The 27380-nt window shown below is 33.8% G+C and overlaps 3 protein-coding genes across 5 annotated transcripts; 2 read left to right on the top strand and 1 right to left on the bottom strand.

The window, feature by feature from the left end:
- The first annotated feature begins 22 nt into the window (after positions 1-22).
- LOC124303122 (mitochondrial glutamate carrier 1-like) lies at positions 23-13061 on the top strand. The gene is made up of 9 exons (XM_046759963.1): positions 23-310; positions 3173-3238; positions 5033-5059; positions 7230-7364; positions 7489-7638; positions 7968-8104; positions 8219-8404; positions 8567-8717; positions 8845-13061. The coding sequence occupies exons 2-9, from the start codon at positions 3198-3200 to the stop codon at positions 8981-8983; spliced, it is 966 nt and encodes a 321-aa protein (XP_046615919.1). The 5' UTR covers positions 23-310; positions 3173-3197; the 3' UTR covers positions 8984-13061.
- Positions 12945-15523, bottom strand: LOC124303125 (V-type proton ATPase subunit E). The gene is made up of 5 exons (XM_046759970.1): positions 15328-15523; positions 14774-14949; positions 13948-14116; positions 13629-13812; positions 12945-13240 (listed from the first exon to the last, which is right to left on the bottom strand). The coding sequence occupies exons 1-5, from the start codon at positions 15358-15360 to the stop codon at positions 13122-13124; spliced, it is 681 nt and encodes a 226-aa protein (XP_046615926.1). The 5' UTR covers positions 15361-15523; the 3' UTR covers positions 12945-13121.
- A 218-nt stretch (positions 15524-15741) lies between these two features.
- LOC124303114 (CCR4-NOT transcription complex subunit 2-like) lies at positions 15742-25407 on the top strand. Of its 3 annotated transcripts, none has more exons than XM_046759933.1 (8): positions 15742-16101; positions 18333-18681; positions 21332-21558; positions 23605-23847; positions 24103-24364; positions 24598-24705; positions 24874-25099; positions 25279-25407. In XM_046759933.1, exons 2-7 carry the CDS (start codon positions 18359-18361, stop codon positions 25091-25093), a joined length of 1383 nt encoding a protein of 460 aa, XP_046615889.1. In that variant the 5' UTR covers positions 15742-16101; positions 18333-18358; the 3' UTR covers positions 25094-25099; positions 25279-25407. The 3 variants fall into 3 exon arrangements, with proteins under 3 accessions (XP_046615889.1, XP_046615888.1, XP_046615890.1); XM_046759932.1 differs by having other exon boundaries at positions 18330-18681; XM_046759934.1 differs by having other exon boundaries at positions 18178-18681.
- The last annotated feature ends 1973 nt before the right edge of the window (positions 25408-27380 follow it).

Below are 27380 nucleotides of genomic sequence, written 5' to 3'. Positions count from 1 at the left end.
ACTGGAACCGAGTTGTCCGTCTCCTTTTCTCCGAACGTCCGTCGCCGGTTCGCGTCGACACGACACTTTCCTACAGTTTCTCGTGGTTTCTCGGTGCACGCGGGTGAGGCGAGTGAGTGGTCAAGTGTATTCAGTGTGCCCTCAAGAACCGAATTTCAATTTTAATTCGTCATTAATAGACGAGGAATTGTGGTAATTAATACAGTGCGGCAGGCCACCCCACGGCTCATTTACCACCGGATTGAGTATTTCGAATCCCACAAACAGATATTTGGGACTCTGTAGATTTACCAGTGTACTACGTACAAGTGTGAGTAAAAACGATTTTTAACGTGTACATATGTGTATGCACTATACATTATAAATTATTATAGACCTGCATTGACTCGTTGGCTTACCCAGCCACGTAAATATGCTTGTATGATTCTTCTAATCGTATTCATAAAATTTGGATAGCGATGACAACGATGGTCAATTGTGACGTACTATGATTGGGGGTAATTATTGACCTGCTCGTACAGAACAGCGGATCTGACAGCTTCGATGTTTTAAAGTCTGGAAAGGAATTTTGTAAAAAATACCGAACGTACCTATCAACGAATTTGTGTTTGAAAATAAGTTGCAAAATCTGACTGTTCTACTTTTGTAATTAATTCTTGTCTGCCGATTAAATACATATATAATTCGATTCGGCTTATCATATGTACAAACACATTTACTCATATTCACATGCAGCGAAAAATTGAAAACAAGCGAACATATATTTAAGTGACAAAAATTAGGCGCAAAGTGACTCAATATTTGAGATAATAATATACACGCGTGCGTGATGTCGTTGCCACCACTGAATATTCTCTCTTCAAACTATTTCAACGTTTCTAGTATTCGATTGTGCAAGATTAATTAGATAGAATAGATGCACTGAATATCCTTAACATTGTTATATCATAACCATATAATCTCTACAAAATATTTTTTCCCGCTCCTTTGCTAATGATGAACGTATGCTTTCATCATTATTGGTAATGAAAATGATCGGTCACAATTATTTTAATGACGTATATGACTGTCTTAATATCGTTAGCTTGAAATCATGAAACATGATATATTATCTTAGAAACAGTTTTCACTCAAACATTTATATGAGCCAATCCAAAATCGCATTATTAATCCTACAACTCATGACTGTGGTCCGAAAGCTCCGCACGCAAACTTTGAACTACGCTCAGCGCCTCCCAACAATCGGAAAAGAATAGAAAGGGATTGAGAATTTCAATACGATCTATTCCGATTTCTTTATCCAAACGGATGTTTCGTATTCTTTGAAAAGAATTGATTCGGATAGAAAGAATTGAATCTGATTGATAATTGCCATCCCTTATTCTAAATAAATAATTGAAACGAATAAGCTATTAGAGGCGGCATTGTCGCGAATATGACGGGATAGGAAAGAACAGATAAAATCGAATAGAAACGAATAAACAGATTGAAACGAAGTGTCGCATTGGGATAACTCATGCTTAATTCGGAAACTTAAAGAAATGGGATTCATAATTCTGCTAATCGTTCCGTTTCTATTCTTTTCCGATTGTTGAGCTTTATCGCTACACGGTTTTCACTTTTCAAATCCGTTTTTCATCAACTGAATGTAAATAAAATGAGATTTCTTGCAAACCATTCTCTTCCTCATGAAAAAAAGAAGAAAACCACCTATGAGAAAGTCTGTTTGTCAGCATAGAACCCGTTTTTTGATTAACAAAAGCCGAATAGTCATGAATTTGTAGGGTTAATAATCCGTGCTGGAAATTGGTAAATTCGCACGTAAATTTATCTGTACATAAGCAATAACGTATCGTTACGACGAATGAAGAAAGTCAACTCTCACCTATATCATCGATTAGAATTGAAAGGTTTTTGTGACTATTAAAGAAGTCGAGGGAAAAATTTGAGCATAACAATCTTTTGCCAGCAAACGCTTCTCACTTCGTACAACGTATGACAGAAATCAAGAAACCCTGAGGGACGCGATCGCAGGTTATATACCCACAGGTATATTTATTAATAGGTAAAGCAGGCCTGCCAAGGACGTTGTTCAGTAGGACAATGTACAGAAGCGCGAATACATAAGAGAGGAATTCCTTTTTGCCTCGGATTGTTGTCGCGTTTATCACCGGCTCATGAGCTGACTTCCGTACTATCTCTTTAGACTACCGGTATACTGATCTTGACAAAGATAATTATAGAAAAGGCTCTGTTGGGCGTTCTAATTCACTGCCAAGGTTACTAACAGTACGTTGGGTCCGGAAATCTGCCGTAGATCATACGAGTTTTATTTTTCTGTCCATTTTCACTGATTACCATAATATAGGTATATTTATAATGTTTCGTAGCCACTTTTTTCGCTTCGATAAGTGAGCTGTTGGTCGCAATTTTTGTAGAACGGATATATAATGTTTCGCTGACCTTATAATACGCGAATACATCGAGCAAGCGTCCAACTATGTTATGTAATTTGCTTCAATTGGCCTATTTGCGATTCAGGAAAAGGTAAAGTGGAGCAGGCGGGTCTCGCTTTGGCACGGAGTCAACTGTGGTGTCAACCACCACCAACCTTAAACCTTGGATCGATAACTCCCAAAAGAATCTTCAAACTTATCAAACTCCTCCGCGTCAATCGCCCTTTACAATCCTCCTTTGCTTCACTTAACGAATATTTCCTCATTGTCAGTAGGCCTAACACTCGGATTTATCAGGTTGAAGTTCGTAACGAAACATGTTTTAAAAGATCTCCGTATTTTTCATATTTAGAATAACGAAATTAATATATATATACGGTATATATACCAATAGTATACGAGATTGGAAAATGCAAATATAAGATATGCTTCACCTCGTTTACGGAATACTGAATTTCAAACAGTCCAAAAGTAAGATTTTTCCTAAAACAAATGCATCGTGACGTTAACTCCATTCTCAGAAAAATAACGATGCGATTTGTGAAAAACTGATTTCGATTATTTGTTTTTTTTTGTTTTTTTCTTGAAACAACCATCTCCGTCTCGAATGATTCTATTACGTGATAAGTGGAGCATCGCCGTAATCCAATAAGCTCGTGTAACACTTGCAGCGTTTCCTTATTTGTGCTCAAGTCAATTATTTGTCTTTATTGCAGTCGGGTCAATCAGATCGTTACATCCATGGCCTCCATGGGACCTTCGTCAAAACCGAAAGAATTACTGTGAGTACAATATACTAGATTATATTTATAGATTTCGTTTATCGATAATATACGTATGTAGATAAGACAGTAAAAATACTTGCTTTATCAATTGTCCATCCGCGATGATGCTAATCGGATAATTGCTGCAATTACTGTCGAACGTCTGATATTATATATCATATATATATGTATATAAAAAACATCATAAGTTCACTCAGACGCGAGTTAAGTGCTTTAATTTTCAATTTCTTTTTGATTGAATGGACAATTAATGAGGTAATAACAGCTACAGGGCAGATATCTGCGAATATCTCGAGCTATCCATGCAGATTAACCGTTTGAAGTCACACATTATTGTGCTCAGCCAACTTTTATAACAAGAGAGTATTCTACGGTGTTTGGGGTTGCTGATTACGAATCTGAAATCAGATTTAAAAAAATCGAGATGGCGGATCTAATATGGTGGACAAAATTTTTTTAAATTTAATCAAATCCGTTCACAACATCATGCGGTGGTTTCGGGGTAACTAATTACAAATCTGAAATGAAATTTAAATAATTCCAGATAGCGGATCCAATGTGGTAGACGATAATTTCAAATTTGATCGAATATGATTAAAAAACTCGTTGCAGGGGTTTTCGGAGTCGCTGATTGGATTCGCTGTACTGAATTATCAAAATCAAATTTCGAATTCGTAATCAGCGATCCCAAAAACTTATAATTTATGTAAAAAATTTACATGTGTAGAGCGGTAACTTTCTCGGAAATGAATTATTCCTTCAATGTTCACGGTTTTGTTCAATCAATTTGTTTATAACAATGATAATTTACATTACATCGCAATAATTACTCTCAACTATTGAAAACCTATTAGTATACTATCAGAAACAGTAAAAAACCGTGAAGAAATATGTTGAAAAGTTCCCGAAATATACAAGAAATGGATATAAAATAGGTGGTAAGAATACTTACCACTATGACTCAAAGGGTTAAAGCGCTTCTCCTCGAATCCTACATCCTCTGGTACTTAATCGTCAGATTATTTGTTCCCTAGCATGCTAGCGTTTGTTATTACGTATTTACGTGTACCTTATAAACGCGTCAAACTTATATACACGGTGAATTAGTAGTTATGACGTTTTATCGCACTTTTGGCCTCTGTTTGTCCTGCGTCAATCGGAATTAGCGCGTATGTACTTATATTAAGCGGCGCCATATGTCGCGGGGAAAATTAAATGGACAAATAAAAAAATGGTTTGTTAGCGAAATATTGTAAGTGGGTACTGCAATATTATATAATCGCTCATCGGTCTTATTATATACACGTATTTATTATTATCCGAACAATAAAGCGGGCCTCATAATATTCTATTTTTTCAAACCGCACCGTCATATTTTAGATCCTAAATTGTTCATCCTTCATTTTGTGTACATTCTGTGCTCACAATTATGATATATTACGCAAGTATCTATACCACGCGGTTTTTGCTTGTTCCCATCTGTAATCGAAAATTACATAATGCGGGTATAACATGAGTATTTTGTATTGTGAAAACACACGGTTAATCACATGTAAATGGCGACGTTTTGATGGAAAATAATCAGCCAACACCGGTTGTTATGGCCTTGCGTTTATAGCTGAATCCTGCCACAGAAGAATTTTTAAAAAAGATTGGAACATCCGAGGCCACAAATTTACGACTGATGAGTATTGCATAAGAAATTCAACCAATGATCAATTTAAATAAAAATAATTTAAATCAATTTAAATAAAATCATACTTCTGTTAACGAGGTGAATTTTTCTTTCAGGGCTGTTCCACTGGCGAATCAAGTAAGGCAAGTAAACCGAACTTATACTTTCATTAATCATTATGTACTTGCGTAAGGATTCTTTTCTGTCTTTATATATTTTACATTTTGTGTGGTACTTCATAGATCTTTGCCAATGAGTTATGTATTTTTATCGATTACATCTATTACAGTATTGAAGAAACGTCAAAAGTCGCACGAATAAGAACGATCTGTATTGAAAATGTTTGAAGTGACGAAAAATTATGCTAATTCAACAATTGCAATATTTCAAGAATGTGATTCAATAAAATCTGCAGTACTGTGAATCGTATTCATCTACTCGTGTAATACAAAAGTATCATAAAAGTGATTCTAAATTGATGACTATCATATGTATAACCTTTCACTTGTATATCAAAGTTAGATTTTGATTGACTGCCGTAAGACACTTGTAAGAGATTCTTATCAAAATCTGTGTTGTGGTCGCCTTTAGCACGTTATACAAAAATACATACACATATACACATACGTATAACTTACCTATTATCTTTACTCTCTAATAAAAGCTAATTTACTCAATTGTAAATTCATTACGACCGACGTTAAATTTGTCTCGTGAAACTACGTATCGCTAGATCAGGTGAGCTGGACTTCGTGTTTGATTTTTTCAACGCTATTTTTAACTCTGTTTCTTATCGTTTTCAAAAGCTGAGAAAGCAACTCCTGCAGAGGCTACCTACCTACGATTATTATACGAAAGATCGAAAATGCATATAAACTAGCCGATATATTGTTTTATAATAGACGCAAGATTTATTGCGATAATATATATATATATATAGGTATATACATTGTATAGTGAAGTTAAATATTTAACTAGTAAGAATTATACGATTACAGTACAGTTATACGGATGAAATTTGACGCTTTATTGCAATGACGTTACATCAAATTTTTATCAATGACACACTTATACTTATACGCATGTATAGAAACACTGTAAACAATTTTATAGGCGGTCACTGAAATACGTGTAGACATGTGTATATTCGGGGTAGGTTAGGGACTGGCTTTTACCACGTAATGCGTATCATGTATAATTGATAATGCAATTTGCATAAAAAGAAAAGAACGAGTTCAACTTTGTAACGGTTGGTTTTATTTTTACTTTTCATTATCTGATAGTACTCCCAGTAAATGAATTATTTTGGAAGCGGGTGAAAAGTACCGCGAAAAATACGATTTTTACGCCTTATTTGTAGTAAGAGTAATATCCTTTTATGCAATTTTTTTTTTCAAAGTAAATACGTAATACGGTGTAACTTCTCTCCTCAATGAAACACAAACTTTTTTAAAATGATTAAACTTTCTATTTTCTTATATCATTTATGAAATAATTTGTTCTTCAAGTATACCTTTTCGAGATTGGATGAATGATCCGAATTATCTGAAATAACTAAAATTACTTAAATAATCTGAATTATCCCCATATTAAACTTGGAAAAGAAACGATTTTGTACATGAAATAAGAAAATAGGAGGCCTAATCATGTTACGCTTCTCTCGCATGCATTACTTTCGAAACTGTGTCATCCGTTGGTCGAATTTCAGATAAAAAAAGATTTTTCAACATTTTTCACGTCATGTAAGTTTATTTTCAGACCAGCTGCAGTCGGGAGATTTTATGTTGGCCGAACCACATTTTACTGGTGCCAAAATTCTCTACTGCACGAATATCGGGTATAAATAATTAATACGTAACGTAATCTCGGGTTGGAGCGTATTTCATTACGATTTGAATTGTTATCAGATCGTATTATGAGCAGTGTAGGATCGTCTTCGTTATTTTTATACTTTATTATTATGTGTAAGGAATGCGAGAGCGATGAACTTTGCTGACCACGTGCCCACAGTTGTTCAGTTCGTTTAAACGTCGATCATTCTTGTACTGATCATTGACAAGTATTTAATAATTAGATTAAATATATATAAATGTAATTTCGGGTACATATAGTAATAGAATTATTCTTGCTTCATACTAACATGAATTTTCAAATGTTAAAATAGATATTTTATAACTATTTACACTGGCTTTTCGATTTGATTTACAGTCAACCCATACTTATGTGAATTGTGCATCCGCGTTACAATTTTTATTGAGTTGAACTATTAATGTAGAACAGTGATTTCTGATACAAATTTTAATATCCTTACAGGTTGGTACCAAAAATTGTAAATGGCGGTATCGCAGGTATTATCGGTGTGTCCGTGGTGTTTCCACTGGATTTGGTCAAGACACGATTACAGAATCAAGTGGCTGGACCCAATGGCGAGAAAATGTACAAATCGATGTAAGAAATTCACTGCATATTATTCTATGTGTAATGGCCTGTCACTGGCCTGCAAGTTCTGATGCCTTTATTTTCGCCATGATTCTTATTTTAACACCAAATAACTTGCTCTCTTCGTTTGCAGGTTTGACTGCTTCAAGAAAACATACAGAGCTGAAGGTTATTTTGGTATGTACAAAGGATCGGGAGTCAACATTCTCTTGATCACACCAGAGAAAGCTATTAAATTGACAGTAAACGATGTATTTAGGCATCAACTGTCTCCCGGCCCTGGGTATGAAGTTAATTTTAATCACAGGCACTGTTTACTCATTGTTAATGCAAGTGACAGACATTGCGAATCTTCAAAATTGACTTCAATTCAATCCGACTTGTGTACTTGTAGCACTTTAGGTATCAGAAGATTTCATACATCTCGAAACATAATATTATACTGTATGAACTACGTCATATGTCAATTCTTGCTTAGACATCTTTTAAAAATCATACTTATAATCCAATTTTATAAATTAGTGTTCTATTTTTAAAGTAACTATAAAAGAGCAAAAAGAGCATCCATTTTTGAAAAATTAAATAAAACGTAACAGAATAACATTATTATAGGTTGCCTTTACCGTTGGAGCGAGAAATGCTGGCTGGAGGAGGTGCTGGAGCTTGTCAAATAATAGTTACAACCCCCATGGAATTACTGAAAATTCAAATGCAAGACGCAGGCAGAGTTGCTGCTGCGGCTAAGGCTAGTGAGTATAAAAATCGCGTTTATGCAAGTTTACATATTTTTTTGCGTCATCTGTAACGATAATTTGAAAGTATCATTGCTTTATAGATTTGGGAATTTTTTCTTTGCATTCAAGGTGGACAGGAAGCACCAAAAATATCGGCATGGTCGTTGAGTAAAGACCTGTTTAAGCAGAGGGGTATTCTTGGTCTATACCAAGGCACAGGGGCAACGGCCCTGAGAGATGTTACCTTTTCTGTTATATATTTTCCTCTTTTCGCTCGTTTGAATAATCTAGGACCTAAACGCGAAGATGGCTCTTGTAAGTAATATTACATGATTTTTCAGTATACAAGATTTGAAAGCAAGAATAATATAATAAAATTTGAGTAAAATTGATGCATTCTTGTGTGGAATTGTATTTGTAATTCAGTCTAACTATGCCCAATACCGTTCTCTGTGTAATACTGATTTGTCTTTTCAGCTGTATTCTGGTGCTCATTCCTTTCGGGTTGCGTGGCAGGTTCAGTTGCTGCACTTTCGGTAAATCCATTTGACGTCGTAAAGACACGACTACAAGCCATTAAGAAAGCGCCTGGCGATCCAACGTACAATGGTGTTTTGGACTGTATAAAGTGAGTTCGTTTCGAATGATATTTATTTCAGTTTTGTACCTTTATAAATTGATGAAACCAAATGTTGGATGATCCGAATGACGATGATGAATCATTGCTGACACTAATAGCTGTATTGTATTTATAGAAAAACATTGATGCAGGAAGGTCCAACAGCATTTTTTAAAGGAGGTGCTTGCAGGATGATAGTAATAGCACCGCTATTTGGTATTGCACAAACTGTGTACTACCTTGGTGTAGCCGAATATCTGATGGGCTTGAAGTAAAATGTTAATTATCTGTGATTTGTTCACATACATGTTGTTACGCCGACAATAAGTCCTTACATATTTTAGGACTAGAAGTATTTGTATAGTAATGATATAGCACAAATGGCCATTGATAATGCAATGGATTTAAGATGAAGCACTCAACTCGTAAAACTTCGTGAAAAGCTGCGAGTATATCTACCTATCCACAATGAAATATTATTTATCAAAGTCAGTGTGAAAAATATACCCTTTTGGTCTTTTGTGCTATTCTGAAGTAAATTATTTTTCTAAAAATTTGAATTGAAAATAGGTCTGTCATTGATTACGATCAAGTTATTTATAACTAGTACCATTTTTTCATTTTAGCATTTACAATTAGGTAGTTTCCAAATTGCATTGCTCTTACATAATGCGTATTGAATTAGTGTATATTCCATGGTTATATATTTTTGCTTACAATTTATACTTTGTAAATTTAACGCATCAGCAGATACAGATCTATGTTTTTTCTTGTATTGAATTCTCCGTTATGTTTTAGGAGCTTTTCATATTTGAAGGGCAACGAAAAGTTGGCGGTCCTTTTATGGCATGGTTGAACATGCACAATCTCACTGTAATGGTATGTTCGATAATGCCAAGACTCAGTATTTGCTTGTTATAGATAAATAGTTTGTTATTTAGAAGGATTTCGATATATTTATTTTTTTCTTCTATTCGTTAATTATTTTTATTTACAAATTATATAAATTTGAAATAGGTATTTTGTTAGGCGCATATTGTATAATTTTCTCTCTGTGACATTATCTACTATGTAGGTTTCGATGCCGTAGTTGTTCGTAAGTATTAACGAGAAGACTACGACGGGCTTTACTATTCTGTTTGTACTTAGATTTGCAGGCTCAATAATGCTAATATGTATGAAAATTTTATTGTTAGTCATTTCAGTGAATTGTTATGGTTGACTGGAACTTGAAGTAAGAATAAGAAAAATAGAAACAAAATAGCATGATTAAATACTTGAAGATACGTATGTGTGTACTGATCTCAAATAATGTATCAAAAATATTTTAGAACGGACCTTGTACAGCAATTTTTATTGAAACAAACAACGACTTTCCAAAAACATTGACTTCATGGTAGCATAATATAAACAGGATGATAATAATTCATGTGCAAAGAACGGATCGGCAGTAACAGCGATATTAACTTTCACAACATTAGACAAGCCAATGGCTCTTAACAAGTACGAGGGAAATTCGTTATTCTTATCTGGTCTTTAATTATCATTACTATAAATTTATCTTTTTAGTCAATATACTACGACAATTAATGCACTTTGTTTCCTGTATTTCTACTTTTCTTAACAGGTTGAGCCGATAAAACCTCTGATTTAAAAATACAATCATTTATTTTTAAAAATAGTTACATTCCGAAATTGGTTTACTAAAATAGTTTATGCTGTGATCGCATGGTTGAGATAATTTAGAAATCCTGAACTGCTCAGTTTCAGTACTTTGTCTCTGGTGTCAGTTTTCTATTCTATCTCTTCAAGGTACATACAGGAGACATTATAGTTGTAGAATAACTAATAAGGTTTTTCTTTTGTGTTTAAATATTATTGGTGGGTCTTTGAAAATGTGAAATCAAAAATTTAGTCTCAATTATTAGTTACCTACAGTCACATTAGATCTTGCCAATGGCCATGTGTTCTATTACTGTAATACACAGTTCTAATTATAAGTTAAATGCAATTGTATATCTCAGGTGGCAGTTTTATAATCGTTGAACTTGCTGAGTGCAAACTGTATTTTATAAATATTCTGTATGCCTAGTTTAATACAGTTTATGCTCTAGAAGAGCGGTAAAGTTACTTGAAGAATAAAAACCGCTCCTTATACGAAGAAAATATAATTAAAAAGTCGAAGTATGAAGTTGATGGGAACTTTTTTCTGAAACAATATTGCTACGTATCAGGGAAAAAAGACTACATGAATTTAGACCAATTCCAGTGGTGCAATGTAGCTGCGGTTTCTAGTAGTTTTTCTCCAGCATGTAGATCAGAATTTATGATTGTCAAGTGATTCCAGATTCGCTTTAGGTTCTATCGAATAGCGTATTAATGCGCAATGGTGACTGCTGGATGTATAATGATTTCAAATCATAGATTGTATCTAAATCGAAGTGTTGTTCTTTGAAGTCCCAAATCACAACATATCGACATCATGAAAATTGTTGAAGATTCAAGACTTGAGAGTCCTATACCCCCTTAATTGAACATTGGCTGTAAAGTTGAACTTATTACATCACTGCCCATGAATCGTAGTATATACATTTGTCAAAATTATAATTATGCGTTAAGACAAATTAGTCTAGTGCAGTGAAACACAGTCAATCACTACACAACGAATTAAATTTGAATATAGATCTGAATACGTACTTCATGATAACATTCTGCTCGCACATCTATACAGTGTACAAAAAAATTTTTAAAAATATTTTTGGTTCTACGAAGCAGGTACCTCCATGCTGAGCTCTGAGAAATTCAATTTCAAAATTCAAGGCATCATTATGTGTAGTTGATGTATTTATGAATAGTAATTATATATATTCAATTTATGATTAAAAAAACAAAAAAAAATACTGTATCACATATGGCACTTTCTCAATTACTTCGGTGATGAGACGTTATTTACTTGTGATTCCAAATTAGAAAATAATCCCTCGTCTTCGATGTTACTGATTTAAAACGGTAAATGGAGTTACAATAAGAAGAAAAATTTAATGAATGTTTACTGAATACAATTTATTCACTTTCCTTCTGTTCACATAGTGGTCTTCCCATAGTAGGTATCATTACTATTGTTTTTGTGCAGAAATGAAATTTATTGACAACAATTTGCCAAGCCATTCCAACTGTAATAATTGATTTACACGGGCATCTATTGTGTGTAAGATACCTAGAGAATTGAGTCTCAAATATTATGATAATTCTGTAACATTGGTTTGTTCAAACATAAGCAGTATTAGTGCACAGTTAATACCAGAATGACAGTATAGTTATACTTGATCTATATATATTTATATATTTAGGTAATTGCTTTAGCTGTTTATAATACACCGAATTACATACATATTTACAGTAAACACTAACGATATATATATATTCTGAACATGTGTATGCCTCCGCATACCTGTGTGTATATGTGTATATATACATAATATATAACAGTAATGATAAAATACGATATCTAATTACATAATTTGCTTGGAGCAAAGGTGCTAGGACATAAAAATTCAACAAACCCGATACCATACCGATAGAGAATTTAATTTGTAGCGATTTGAATGTTTTTCATGATTTACAATTTATAATAATTAATTTATTGCTCAAAAATTTTTTATTGCTAAAGTGAGGCCAACATAAGAGCCTGTTCAAATATCGCCTAATATGCGCAACGTCGTGCATCATCAATAATACTGCTCTCTACTCTCGAATACGTTTAGAATAATGATAAGGTAAGGTGTTGCAACAACCAAAGTAAAGCTACCACATAACATTGTTTCAGATAAACATTCCGGTAACTATGAATTTATTGCACTCTCAATCAAATTAATAAATTTTGGGAATAATCGTCAATTATTAATTATCTTGCGCCTAATCAACAGTACAGTAAGTATACTAATATGTAGCATGAATATTTGCTTCTCGATTGATTTTAGTAATTCTCGTTGACCGCAATTTTAAATGCTTCGTTAAAAAAATCTTTTTTTCTAATTATTTCATAGTACGAATACACGCGTTCATATACGACACTTTGTAATTTACTCACCGGTTTTGAATATTTCTTGACAAAGAAAGAATAAATTTATACCCACCGCGTGTAAGTGAAAGTCAACAATTAATATGATTCAATGATACAGTATGTAACTGTTTGGGTGGGTAAAGGTTATTCATAATATTATGCTGCACGTTATATTGTTTGTTTACTAAACTACTGAACTTGTATTTTTTTTCAACGTGATACATTCTTGATTCAAGCGGAAGTATTGTCATATACGGATTCCACATATTATACTGTACATTTTAATAGTTGTTAGTTGCGAAAAAGGGAATGTTTTGTAGAGACACAGATGTGGGCTGAGTGATGGGCACCTAGTCGGTAAATTTGCGATTGGGATTGCGCCCGAATAGAGCCGAACGAACCTCTGGCACTAATTGCTGAGCAATAAGCTCTAGCCTCGATTCCAAGGTGTTACTGATCTTTATGCGTCCTGAAATAATATGCAAATCCATCATTAGACAGTACTCATTTTCTTATTTAAAAAAAAAGATGCACAATTTCATAAATTTGTCAAATTATCTACTTAGCCTTTACACGAAACTAGCATGGCTAATTAGAACAGTATTGATTTTCACCCCAGGGTAAATTAAAATTATCAAATTTTATTAATTATTCTATGTATAAAACAGCAAAACTGTGACTGTGTTTACTAGTATAGGAAAAGAAATTACTCTTTGACAGTGCTTGTCTTAGGGTTCAAAGTTATTCTTATAAATAGAATATCATTAAACGCCGACAAAATTGTTAACTGAAGAAAGATTCTGCAAGTTATTGAAATGTTTTTTTGGTGCCTGAATTCCGATATATCATTTACATACCTCTACCAGCGATCAACTCAACTCCTCCACAGCTGTCAGCAGGTAAGAAGTTATCCTTGTCTACCTTAATGATAGTATCTTTGCCGGATACATCTTTGTACGTATCTTGAATGGAATCAATGATCGATTCTGTGAGGCCAACATCAGCTTGGCGAACTCGAACCAAGATGTTTGCTTCCATTAACTGTAAATATGAAAAATGTAGATGTAAGCATATGAGCATTCAACAGTTTTATACTTCAACTGTTAAATATATTATTGTTTAATTCTAATAAAGCGTGAAGAAATAATGGGAATATAATAAGATAGAAGCAGTTACCTGATACAGACTCTGGATGACCAACGATTTGAGAACTTGTCCGTAGCGAGATGAATCACGAGTCACTTCACCTAATCTTTTCCTAGCTTCATCAAGCACATTGCGAACATGATCTTCACGCACCTTCAGGACCTTCAGACGAGCTTGATTGAGCATATTAGAAGATTGGCTGTGAATAATAGTTATTCATGCTCACTTTACATCAATACAACTTTATTTTCTCCTAGGATTGAATATATGTGAAAAAAGTATCTTCATAAACTTGTAAGTTGTACTGATAAACCATCAGAAATAACTTTTAAAGAGTTTTCATAATGTCTGGCTTATGAGAGCGATTACTTCATGAAATACCGTTTCTTATGACCTTTGAAATTTTTGTATTTTTAACGGGTATTCAAGGATATAAAATCTACAGAAACCATGTTTGAAAAATTGGATAAACCCAGAAGTGCTGTAGGGCAGAATGTAATTTGTTTGGCTGCTATATTTTTGTTAAAACATAAATGCAATTGTGGTTGACATAATCAAGTCAAAACAAATAAAAGATACCTAACCTAACTGCTCAGTTATCAATTATGTAACGTTATCTATTTGTTAAATTACAGGGCAATAAAAGTTGAGTGAATATTTAAAATATGAATGCTGGAAATATTATTAAAAGTTATCAATGATCAATAAGATATGAAAATTACAAGTTCAACCCGGTTTCAAATGTGACTGGTAAAAAGGTGGGTGTGGCACTAGTTGGACATGTGACACCTCTGGCATAAATGGAATGTTAAGATTGAGGTTGGATGTTAAAGAAAATAATGTTTTCTCAGCGTACATTTTTTTCTGAAGCTCGACCTGCTTCTCCTTCTTTTCAAAAAATTCCATAATTTTAAGTCGTTGTTGCTGGACCAGACGACCCTTTTCGATATTGAATTCTTCCTCCGCCTTAGCGTCAATTTCCTCAGCTTTTTCGTTGGCCTCCTGCTCTATGAAGGCCATCATATGCTTGATCTGAAATATAATCGTAATTCAGTCAATTCATGCCCACAAAATTCTAAAATTAGGATTATGCACGCCAATATCTAGATATATGTGAATATATGATGTGATATATTGATCTGGTCGAGTCGTCTGCTATGAGGAAGAAATTGATACTTGATCACGATCGATCGGTATGGGATTAAAAATCGACTTATGTTTCGGTAACATGCATCTGGGTATTTTTTTGGAAAAGACAGTGTAGTCGTGGCGATTCCGAGATCTTTATGGTGAACTTTAGAGTAAGCGAGGCGAAAAATCTGTCGCGAGAAGAGGCGGAGCTCTTCTCGAACCAAGAATAGAAATCGCGTATTTTAACTACGAAGATGAAATGATTTTTTTAAGACTCACCTGTTTCTGAACGTCCGCATTGCTCAGAGCCATGGTGACTTGATTTATTTGACGCTAAAGGGTATGAGAAGGACCAGCTAACAGCTTTGTAAAGACTAAAAACACGAGTACAAAGTGTATGGAAGAAGTCAACGCCTACAAAGTACAAGTGAACACCAGTGCTGACCGTTCAACCGACAGTGGGACGATCATATGATCGATGCGTGCGCAGTGGCAAGCAGCGTTTCGTTAGTTTGGTCAAATCTGAGACTACGAATTTTTTTCAGGAAATTCTTAACAAGAGACAATTAGACACGACATTATATAAATCAATAATGGTAAATTAAATTAAAATCATGCTGGTGGTGTTATTTTATCGGCATTATCTTAATACACAGACATATTTATGTTGCTGATTTGAAAGCGTTCGTAAATTTGTTAATATGGCAGATATCTGTGTTCTCTGGTGTTGTTTAAGTTCGACAAACTGTACGATATAAGTAGTGAAAATACTATATTTGTTAACTGGTGCGCTTAAGATGTACGTGAAATTGTGACTTTTGTGATAAAAGTGGTAGTCGCCAGTTGGACTCCGTGTGCGGAATCTAGTATATGTTTAAATTATTTAAACGTAACACGTTCATTCCAAGTCAACAACATCGACTTTTTGGTGTTTTTTTTTCCCCTTTATTATTTATTATTATTTTTTTTTCTTTTGACGTTCATCTACTCTGTTTATCATGACTTCAATTCAATACTCGCTGCAGTGATTTACAGCTGGGACTTATAAAATAGGTAATGATACATGGATATCCCAACAACGCCTCGTATTCCCGAAACGCTTGCATTATAACCTTTGTTTCCTTATGCTTGTCACTTGACTGTGGCCTGTGTAACGTCATACCAATCACGGACAGAATATTTATTTTTTCTTTGCCATCTCTTTGCAGCCAACCTTGTCTCTTCCCTGTTACAAATTCATCAGACCACTTTTTTTTTTGTCCTATTTTCATCGTTCGACGACAAATCAAAAATTTTACACAGGGGTTTAATGCTCGCTTCAAGTGCTTTGGGTACACTTCACGGTCCGTCCAAAACATCAACTAGGAAGTGTGGTAGCGCAGCACAACTTGTATTCCTCAATATTTTATTAAACCATTTTGCTGAAATAAACATTCTCAATATGCGTACATATCCTTCGAATCTGCCAATGGTGGATTTCTCTTATCGAGAAACTAAGGTCGATGCTGGTTATGTACGCACATGATTGTAAACTCAAGAGTTATCTTGTAATTTGCGACGATTATAAACTTAGAAAGGACATCTTGCTACTATATGCTACGCAGTATAATTTAAGCATTTAAGGCACCAATTTTTGATGATCGCATATGTTTGTATCAAAATTTTACAAAACCAAATGGTATATTCCACAAAGCTCTGTTACATAGTTTTCTGTTATCGTTGAGAGCGTATGATACACGTCAGACTTATATTAAATATTCTCAATATTTTTACTACAACATTACCATGGAAAATAAATTTTTTACAATGTTTTCAATCGTTACAATAACAGCAGCGTGTTACTGGAAGATATTGTTATTTCATTCATTTCATTATAATGTCACACTATTGTACCTATCTGACAGGTGTGCGTGTCGAAAATATGATTGTTTTTTTTTTTGAATTATAATACCTGAAGATACGATCAGTAAGCTTTCTAAAGTAAAATTTAGGCATTTCTTTTTGCTTTCTTATTAAGCAGTTTAGGTAGTGCTCTAATTAGGTAGCATCGCAGAAATTCAACAATTCTAATTAAATAAAAGCCAAACTGTTTTACATTCTGACCCATTTTTAATGTGCAAAAAAAAAGAAAAAGAACAAAAACTGAACATGTTCCAAATGCAAGTATGTAAAAGCTTCACTTTTTGATTTTTGATTTCCATTAAAATCACTTAAATTTTATATATTTGTAGATGTATTTTTTTCACGACACCAAATTTTCTTTGGTATTGCATGTATTTTCAATGAGAGTCGAGCTTCAAAATGTTTGATCTCCACTGAATTTTCTTAGTTATAAAACAAAATGCGAAATCGAAAACTAGAATGAGCGAGAACATTTAGTATTTGTATTCTGAACGAGAATAATGAGAATAATTGATACGTAACAACGATAATCAACATATTTAAACTTATAGGCAATCTTTAAAATCGTATTCAGTTAATACATATTAAGTTTCATTGCTCTTACGAGGTTTAACGTGGCAGCGTTAACTCACTTTATGTATTGAAGGTTTCGTGTCAAATAATACGTTTTCTGCTCATTGCTCTTGTAATCCATATACCTTCAATTATTGTGATTTCAAAATTTTTCCTATGTATTTATTACATTAACGTTGCAAAATTGAAATTCATTAGTTTTGTCTTGTACTTTCCTGAAATGATAAGTTTTAAACTTGTAGTGTTAATGACACAATGGAATTTTTGGAAAAGCCCTTATTTTTCATCTTGAGGATTGTTCAAAATTAAGTCAACTGTAACGAAGTAGAATATACACATATTTTACAAATTCTACTCCTTCAAACTCGTTCTAAAATTGCAAGATAATGATGTTTCGTTCGATGTTTCATTATGTTAATGTTACTCTAACTTCAACCTTGTGTTAAAGTTCAAGTAATAGACATTTAAATGTATACAATCATCATAAATACATACATACTGCTCCAAATGCTGAAAAATTGAATAACTGCATACCATATACAGTACATTATATGCGAGGAAATATTTGAACCGATGTGAGAATCAACAGGAAATGAAATTTTGTTTATATTTCTCGACGGCATTGGCGTCGTGATATATATTTGTTACACTCAGCACACGTAGGAACGAGTGAGTCAGTCAACGGGGTGGTATTATCCACAGGCTCAATGCCAAAACTAGTATAGGATTATAGTGCTGTCATTGCCATTGTATAAAACAAGAAGATAGAATTGTGACTTAAAGAAAAGTGTGTTGGTGTGCCCCAGCAGGTACTTTATAGTGGAGCCATCGGGCTATGGCCAACCTGAACTTTGAACAACTGCCACGCAGTATAGCGAACGCAAGCCTTACCTCGCGTGGGGGTGGTGGGGGGGGCTTAAGCTCGTCGACCCTTCCGGGTCATGTCACGCCTACCTCGGGCATGTTCTCAGGGTCGTCTGCAAGTACATCGAGTACAGCAAACTCAACCGCTGTCGGGGCCAACGTCTACCCAGGTGGAACCGGAGGCGCACAACCTGCCGCGCATCCTACCCAACAACAACAACTCTCACCTATGGGGAGCAGAGGGCTCTTTGGGCAGAGAGTTTTCCCTGACAGACGTGCCATGCCTGCTATTGGGTCAGTCCACGAATCTAACTTCCATTTAAGTTTCTATCCATAGTCCGGGCATTTAGTGAAAAAACACTTACAGTTTGGAACAGGTTACAGCGTCGAAAAACCATTCCCCAGTGGCGTTTGCCTCAGTTGGTAAAAATGTACAATAAAATGAGTATTTTCATTCAACAGAAAGGCGTGCATAGTTTTCATTAATTCAAATGAGTCAACAGCTAATCGTGTTAAATAATCTGAATTTTGAATTTATGTAGCATTCAACGTCTTGTCTGAAACATGTGAAAAAACTTATTAAAACTTGTTCTATCTTATAAAAGCTATAAATATCAATACAATGAAACATGTTTTGACTGAAATTCCATGAAACTACTCCAAAGTGCGGTTAATTTCCCATAGTCTAGCCAGGTATTATTCAATTGTTCCATTCGCTCTCAATTTTCATAAACTCACTGCATCAGAAGTGATACAAACTTTATCGATATACTTTATTATTCGTGCCATAAATAATTCTCTATGAAAATTAGCATTCCAGGATTCCTTGAGCTCCAAAGTTAGCTACTGTTAATACTGTCAATAACTTGCTCAGCATATTGCTTGATATTTTTTTTTATCGAGAGTAAATAAAATAAGGAATAATAGAGTTTGAGTTTAATATAACATAACGCAGTTGAAGTTCGTAACATTAACATTTCATTAATATTATGAAAAACGTTTAAGAATCGCTATCGGATACGTTTAGAATCGTCACAAAGGCAAAAATCTGTAAACAAGGGTTTGAATAAAATAGAGTATATACTCATTTTGCAGCTGCTCTCTGACAAAAACAATTTTTTATGTTACGAAGTATTGTTCTTTTGTTAATCTTATGATATTCACCTTTGCAATATTTTTAATCTGTGGGTACTTTGCTTACTGAAGCAAACAAGACCAAACTTCTTTCAAATATGTATCGGGTCTAACTACAAATAGTATAAATATCAACGCTTTCATTAGACATCTCACTTGATACTTTACAGTAAAATTCAAGTCAATTTAAAAATGATTTATAATCAATTTATAATAGAGTATTGCAGTACCCATAGCTTTGTATTGTTATTGACTTATAATTAGTGCAAGACTCATAAGAAATGGATAATTTGACAAAGTCGCCACCACACATCCTAGAGTTCCTTAACTAACGAACCAAAATTTGAACTTGGAGTACAATCATATGTTAGTTGTTTGATCTTTATGCATTTATGAAGTTACTTTACCTCGACTCATAATTATCTTATATAATTAGTAAAAAATTATCTTGATCAAACTTGAATATGCGAAAGTATGTACGATGAGTTCAACCATACTAAAACGAAAAATCTTAAAATCAATTGAGGGGGTCAGGGGAAAAACCACCTTAGACCATTTTTTTTATATCGGAAATGAGTTAGCAGCACCATCGCTGTGGCATTGGAGACTATTTTCAGAAAATACCACTGTTGAATGGGAAAACCAGCATTAGTCCAAGAAAAACTAGTCAGAAGAATTGCTTTTAAACCTAATTTTACGAGGAAGTAAATATAAGATTTCATTCTTCTCAAAATCAGTCCAAGTGAAACTAAAGTGATTTTCGCCCTTGGCCCTTCAATTGTATTTACTCAAGGCAAGCCAGATACTAATTTTGTGCATGCTTTGGCTTTAATGAGATCACTGCTCTTCACCACTCAGAACGCACCTAAAATAGAGATATTTAAAAGAACAATAATTTGCCGTCATAACAACAATTCTTTAAACATATCACCCGAGTTTCACTTTGACCATTCTTCTCAATTTCCGATTTTAAAAGAAGAATGAAAGAAGTTGAAAGAAATGAATAAATCTAAAAAAACAACTGCCAAATAATAGTAACCGTATTAACTGTCAGAGACCCTTCATATCCTAGCAAATAGTCTTTGTGTCATTAATCGAAATGAAGCGAGAATAATAGAAATTTCTTTGGTAAAATAATACATGACTTGATTTGATTTGACTGGATTCTAAGTAGAGATTTTCATCATGTTTGATCTAGTGTTCAGGCAGTTATATGCTTTATATCGAAGGGTAAGGTAAATTTATATTTTACTTACAACATTTGTTGTTCCCAAAATATTTTTTTTCGCACAAGCAAGCATATTTGAGATCTACATCACACTTTCAGCGCTTATTATTATATTCTTTAATTAAATATTTTTTGTTAGTTTTTTTTTTACATTCAATTTCTCACGACTTTCTCTCCGATGAGTTAATCGCAATATGACACAACTTACAAAACCAATAATAATCATAATAATAATGAGCTTGATTAGCTTTACATAATTTAACCTTATCCTTTGATGCTGTTGGTCTTTTTTCTTGGACGCATCTAATCAGTCCAATCTATTCAACATATTTGTGTAAATTTTATGCAAAAGAAGTCAGTTATTATGTTTTTTCAAATCATTGAATATCGTAACCACATGCAACTCTTTGTTAGTTAAGATTTTGTTATTCGGCAGGAAATTAATGCATATATATATATATAACCGATGATTTAAAATGATTAGAAACAATTTCTGATAAAGGTTTATTTGTAACGGTAACTAAGAGATTCATGAAGCATGTAAATGTGAGCAGATAGTAGTAATTCGATCGATTCTTGCAGGAACTCAAACCCAATGGGTAGTATGGGCAGTTTTGGAATTCATCCAAGTCGCAGTTACGGATCTCAAGGTGCGATCAACAATTTCCACTCTGTATTTGGGAGTGGGGGTGGGGGAGACACCAGCACCCCTCCCCTTCTGGACCTGTCGGAGTTCCCCTCACTGACGAACAGAGGCCAGGGTGACTCTATGCCTCAGCCAAGTCCTATGCCGGGCAAGCAACCCTATGGTTAGTCCTATGCGACTACGACGAGAGACGTGAACTTTTTTTTCTTCTCATTTTGCGTTTCTTAATGTTATTATTTGCTGTTTGCACTCTACTTACTAATTTGGATCCTTACCCAAATTGTAAACTTGCAAAAGAGGACTTAATGCAATATTAATTTTAGTACAAGTCTCATCGATCCCATCCATGCTGGACGAACAGACTTAGAGCGTATTTATATGTATAATTTATATAATTTGAATGTTTTTTTCTATTTTTTAAACGAAAATTATTTTGCTGCACAAAATTGTTATTGATTTCTTATTACGCATGTTGAAAACAATACTAACTGATGAGTGATTTTTCATTTCTTCAAGCATAATTCTTATTAAATTTATTTCCTTCGATGCTTAATGTAGTAACCTTGAAATATTTTTTGTTACCACGAAATGATGAATACTTTTCTACATCTATACAGAATTTGTTACGAAAATGGATGCTTTTTCTGTAGAATTTAAAGAATGCTTGTTCTTGCGAAATTCAATGCATTTTTGATATTCACGAATACGATTTATATTTGACCTGATATATAGATTATTTAATCCTCAATATTCTTACAACTGAACAAATTGAGTATACGAACACTGCTCGTCATCCAATACCAGTGTTTAAGAATGAATTGTATGGTTGCACCAAGTACCAATTGTGAGGTAGTCACACTTAGTGTAATCGATGAGAGGAAAAAATGTATAGCGCAAAATTATACGGCTTTCATAGTTTGAGTATATTTTGCCACCAAGGTAAATCATTAATGATGGGAGCAGTACTTATTTATATTATTTTTGATTTGTTTGCGAAGACCTTAGAACACACAGTTATCCAGCACTATCTCCTCACACTCCTAATTACATATATGTAAAAAAAGAAACACGTGAAATCGATATACTGATACATGGTAATATGAATTCATAGATCAATGGCTATTCAATGTTCATTCCATTGCATTATCACATGAATGAATGGCAAAGCTCACTAACTTTGGTGGATATTCCAAGTTTCTAACAAAAACTGTGTGTGTGAATCCAATGGTGCATGAAAGCTAAACAAAAAAGGTCACTCAACGGGAACTTCATCCTCCCATTCGACAAACATTGAAAATACTCTCTCACTTGTTACCGTACGCAGCGCTACGAAGAATACATATTTATATGATCACTATGTCAATGTTTTTCAGACTTTGGTTGTGGTGTTATGCTTTAGAACCTTTGTAGTCTGTTGCATGTCATAGATCTTGTATTACATATAGCTTTGAAGATGTTTTTCTTTTGCCACACTATATTGGAACGCAGTTCACAGAAGCAAATGTGTTTTGTTGAAATTGAACTCGTTTTTTCTATATGTTTGTTACTTTCGACTTACTTTGAAAACGTGTTGATAATTTTTTTTTCTTTTATACAAGGCTTATCTTGTTGGCTTAATGATTTTCTTTGATTTGCGATCACAGCACTAATAAAATTATTCAAATTCAGGATTTATAAACTTTGATGTTATTTTGATCAAGGCTATTTCTTTGGGTACAAATACAACAATTTCTTATTTCATGTGTATGTAACGAAGAAATATACATGCATACATACATATGCATATATATACACATGTATTATTCAGAAAACATCATTTTGACGCTGTCGACCACTTTGGAATATATGTAAAATGAACTTACCATCTGTGAATTTGTTACAAACGTCGTCAAACATGTATCATCCATAACTTCATATTTTACAACAATACTTCCAATTTCACTTTTTTCCTTTCTCGATCTCATTGTTTTCTTCACTGATTATCATAAGCATTATACCCTGGAAGATACAACATCTGAGTTCAACTCCAAAGCCCTTTTATTATCAGACTTCATTTCGTTGTTTCAAAAATGAACAAAGTCTATGTATGTATATTTGAGCAGTTCCTAAGTTACTAGCAACTCACTTTTTAACAATACTTTATCACTAACAATGGCCATCATTTTGTATAACGCTTTCTCATCCCCTCATAAAATACGATCTGTTACAGTTGGCATGGTAAAGCAGCCAACGTCAGAAGCAAGTGAATTTACTATGAGCTCAGAAGACTTTCCTGCATTACCAGGCACACAAAGCAGGGAAGGACCGTCACCTGGTGGCAGTGTTTCTGGAGACAAGGGAATGGTTGTGGGACTTGGTCCAGAAATTGGCCAAGATGTACTCCAAGTGAATAGAGCTCCTGGCTCTGAAAAGTCACTGGCATCGAAAAGAGGCATTCAAACATCACCTGATGGTAAGCCATGAAATATCAGAAGTTGTAGACTTCTTCGTGATCAAATTAAGCAACTCTCCAGTAAATTCCATTACGTAGTTGCAACTAATTTTTCTCTTATGTCATCCTTTTCCCAATCAACTAAAATAAAATCTGAAAATAGATGATAAACTTTATACAGAAGTTTGTTCAAAATGTTGAACGATAATAAATTGAAACCTGACGAATGTCTTTTTCATAACAACTTAGCTTTGAGGTCGTTACATTGATTTTTAGGGAAAGTCACGCACATACCTGCAAGTATGGTAAAGGATCAATTCGGGATGGTGGGACTGTTGACGTTTATCAGAGCAGCAGAAACAGATCCGAATCTCGTATCATTGGCGTTGGGGCAGGACCTCACCGCCCTTGGGCTTAATCTTAACTCACCCGAAAACCTTTATCAGAATTTTGGTGGACCTTGGGCGGAAACACCCTGTCGACCCCAGGACATCGATTTCCATGTACCACCAGAGTATCTCATTAATGCCTCTATCAGGTATGCATATTTCAACTTTAGCATGTATATAAGAATTGATCAATTCCAATACTGTCATCACATATTATTCAAAGTTTCTATTAGTTACTTTAGAAAGTTACAGTCGTGCAATATCTTTAATTGTATTCATTTTTAGTATGATATTTCATAGATTCATGATTATATTTACTTCACTGCTTATGCCTCTGAATATAGAATGTTTGTGTAATGATGAAATTTCTCTTCTCTTGTAGGGATAAACTGGCACCTGTTAAACTAAATCGGTATAAAGATGATCTCCTATTTTATATGTTTTACACGAACGTTGGAGATGTGTTACAACTTGCGGCAGCAGCAGAATTGTAATTATTTTGAATCGAACATTACTTAATTGTATAATTAAGTAATTTTGATAAATATTCATAGATACAATAATATCAAACGTGTTTCTACGAATAACGTTGATTTGAATAAAATTTATCTTCTGAAATTCATCGACTAGAATATATTCGAATAAAAAATATTCGCAGGTATAGTCGAGAATGGCGGTATCACATGGAAGAGAAGGTATGGATCACGCAGGCACCGGGTTTGGGTCCTGTCGAAAAGACATCAACATACGAACGGGGTACTTATTACTATTTCGATGCGCAAAATTGGCGAAAGGTTGCGAAGGAGTTCCATTTAGATTACACTAAGTTGGAAAACAGGCCGCATCTCCCCGCCACTTTTCACCAATCCCAGCCTTGACTACAGGTATATAAATAAATAACACTGGGTTTCGTTTTGCACAAATTGTAAGAAATACCTATTCTTTTGGTTTATTTTTATAATAAATACGAGTTATAACATCTTGTAGAATCGAGTATGAGTCATTGTACTTCCTGGGGTATGAGTCAATCAGTTAACATGTGTAAATGTCTTTCTGTTTTCAGATCTGTCTGCAGACTCTTGTGTTGTCTTTAAGCTGGAATAAATTCAGCTATTGTATAAATGAACAAATTTAATAATCTTTAATAAAAACATAAAATTCAAAGAGTAATAAACCAAGTTTCTTGCTAAAACATGTCCAATATTTTATTGAGTGATTTAGGGTATGAATGCCGCACATATTGATATTGATTGATGATTTACTTGATTATTTTTACAAAAAAAATTCTAAAGACATTTTATAAGCGTGTTAAATACTTTTCTGTGAAATCTAACAAATTTTACAATTTGTCGTTGACTTGTAGATTTATAGGGGAACAGCACTTATATCATTAAGTGCGGAAAAATCAGGAACTCTCCATTAAGTTTATAGGGATTGTTATTATCGTTCTCAGTTTTCGAGCTCATTTCTGTGAATGATTTTAATTTTTGTTCCACGTATGTATTTGGTAACTGCATTCGACAGCATATCAAGAACTTGATTAGTTTTAAATCGTTTTTAAAACTAGTATTGAAATGAGAAGTCAGCAACGAAATAACTACATGGTTATAAAGTTTTTGAGTGATTTGGAGCATTGTACAGATCAAATTAACAATGGATTTGAATCACACAGGGAAAAATAATTATTGAATAATAATATCAGATTTTTCGGTCCTGATGACTCTTGAGAGCCTTAATTCTGCAGAAATTAGCATGTCAAATTTCAACTTTCGTGTCCAAATTGACAAACTATCAGAAATGATGAATAAGCAAATAATAGCATATATTTGCGTTGCTATATAAGTTACAGGTTTCATATTTTTTCTTTCATTAATATTGACCCAAGGCGAACTAGTTTTTATTTCTGTTTTTGATCTGTGAACTTGTCTGTAGCTTCAATCTGCTTTGCGCCATTGCCTTGCGCCCGATCAAGGATTAGTAAAATATTCGTTGACGACGTTACATGCTATGAGAACTGGTTAGATTTCATGGTTCAAGACTAAATTTATTTAATCATTCTGTTTCAAGGCGAAGTGTTTCAAATATGTATGTATATTTGCAAATAACGATACTCTGGCAAATCAATTATAAATAATACCAATATATTCAATTACTGATGGAATGTATTCCTCACCGAAAAAAAAATGACGTGCAAGAACTGACTGTAGCTTTATAAACTGTAGCTATTTACACCATGGCAGTTGAGAACATAGGAGACGCAGATACTTTTTTGGATATCATGTGAAACAAGTTGAATATACCTAGGAGGTCTGGGACAAATCGAATTTCAAGAACAACCACAAAGACCAGCATATGAATTTGATTTGCATGTAATCTAACAAGGCTCAGAAGTGAAAGTTATGATTATAAGACTTGAACAATGTATTGAAGTTTGTTTGCTATATTGTTTACATTATTTTTATATCAAATTACAAAGTAAAAACATAGTGTGTTCTAATCTGAATGGATTAGTTTGTTGGTCAGTTCAGTATTCATAATAGCATATTTGTTATCAATCAGAAAATATGAAAATTAAATACCAAACAGTACAACTACAATGTTTAGCGGTTGTTTTTTCGTTTTTTTTTTTTTTTTTTTATTGTAACATAGGGTACTGCGGAATAAACGCTACTAACACAGTAGGAAATTTGAATCTTACATTTTGAAATAAACTCGAGCATTATTCAATTCCCAGCGTGATTTTCATCATACGTTCCCATTATGATCTCAATATGTGGATCACAATGAGATTTGGATTTATGTATCGAAAAAGGTGAAAAACTTACAATATTAAAATAACCAAGTCATTTTACTGATATTACGCGGTCACTTTCCTATTTTTGCGGTTGTCATTAGTTGTTGACGATTAATAAACCATGTAGAATTGGTTGTATTAAGTCCAGTTCGTATGAAGTGCTGCGTTCTATTACCCTTCTAATAATGAAGTTTGTTAACTAGTGCAACGTAGCGTTGTTTAATTGAGATTCTATTGCGTAAAAAACTACGAAAACCTCAGAGTATTGTGCCAGTACTCAGTAGTTTGGTACAGCCAACTGACACATCACAACAACATTACTGATGATTTGAATCTTGCATTAATGTATTGAGGCGAAATAACGTTGCGAT

The sequence above is a fragment of the Neodiprion virginianus genome, chromosome 4 (genome assembly GCF_021901495.1).
Source record: "Neodiprion virginianus isolate iyNeoVirg1 chromosome 4, iyNeoVirg1.1, whole genome shotgun sequence".
Classification (NCBI taxonomy): domain Eukaryota; kingdom Metazoa; phylum Arthropoda; class Insecta; order Hymenoptera; family Diprionidae; genus Neodiprion; species Neodiprion virginianus.
This window is presented reverse-complemented; position numbering and strand designations above follow the sequence as displayed.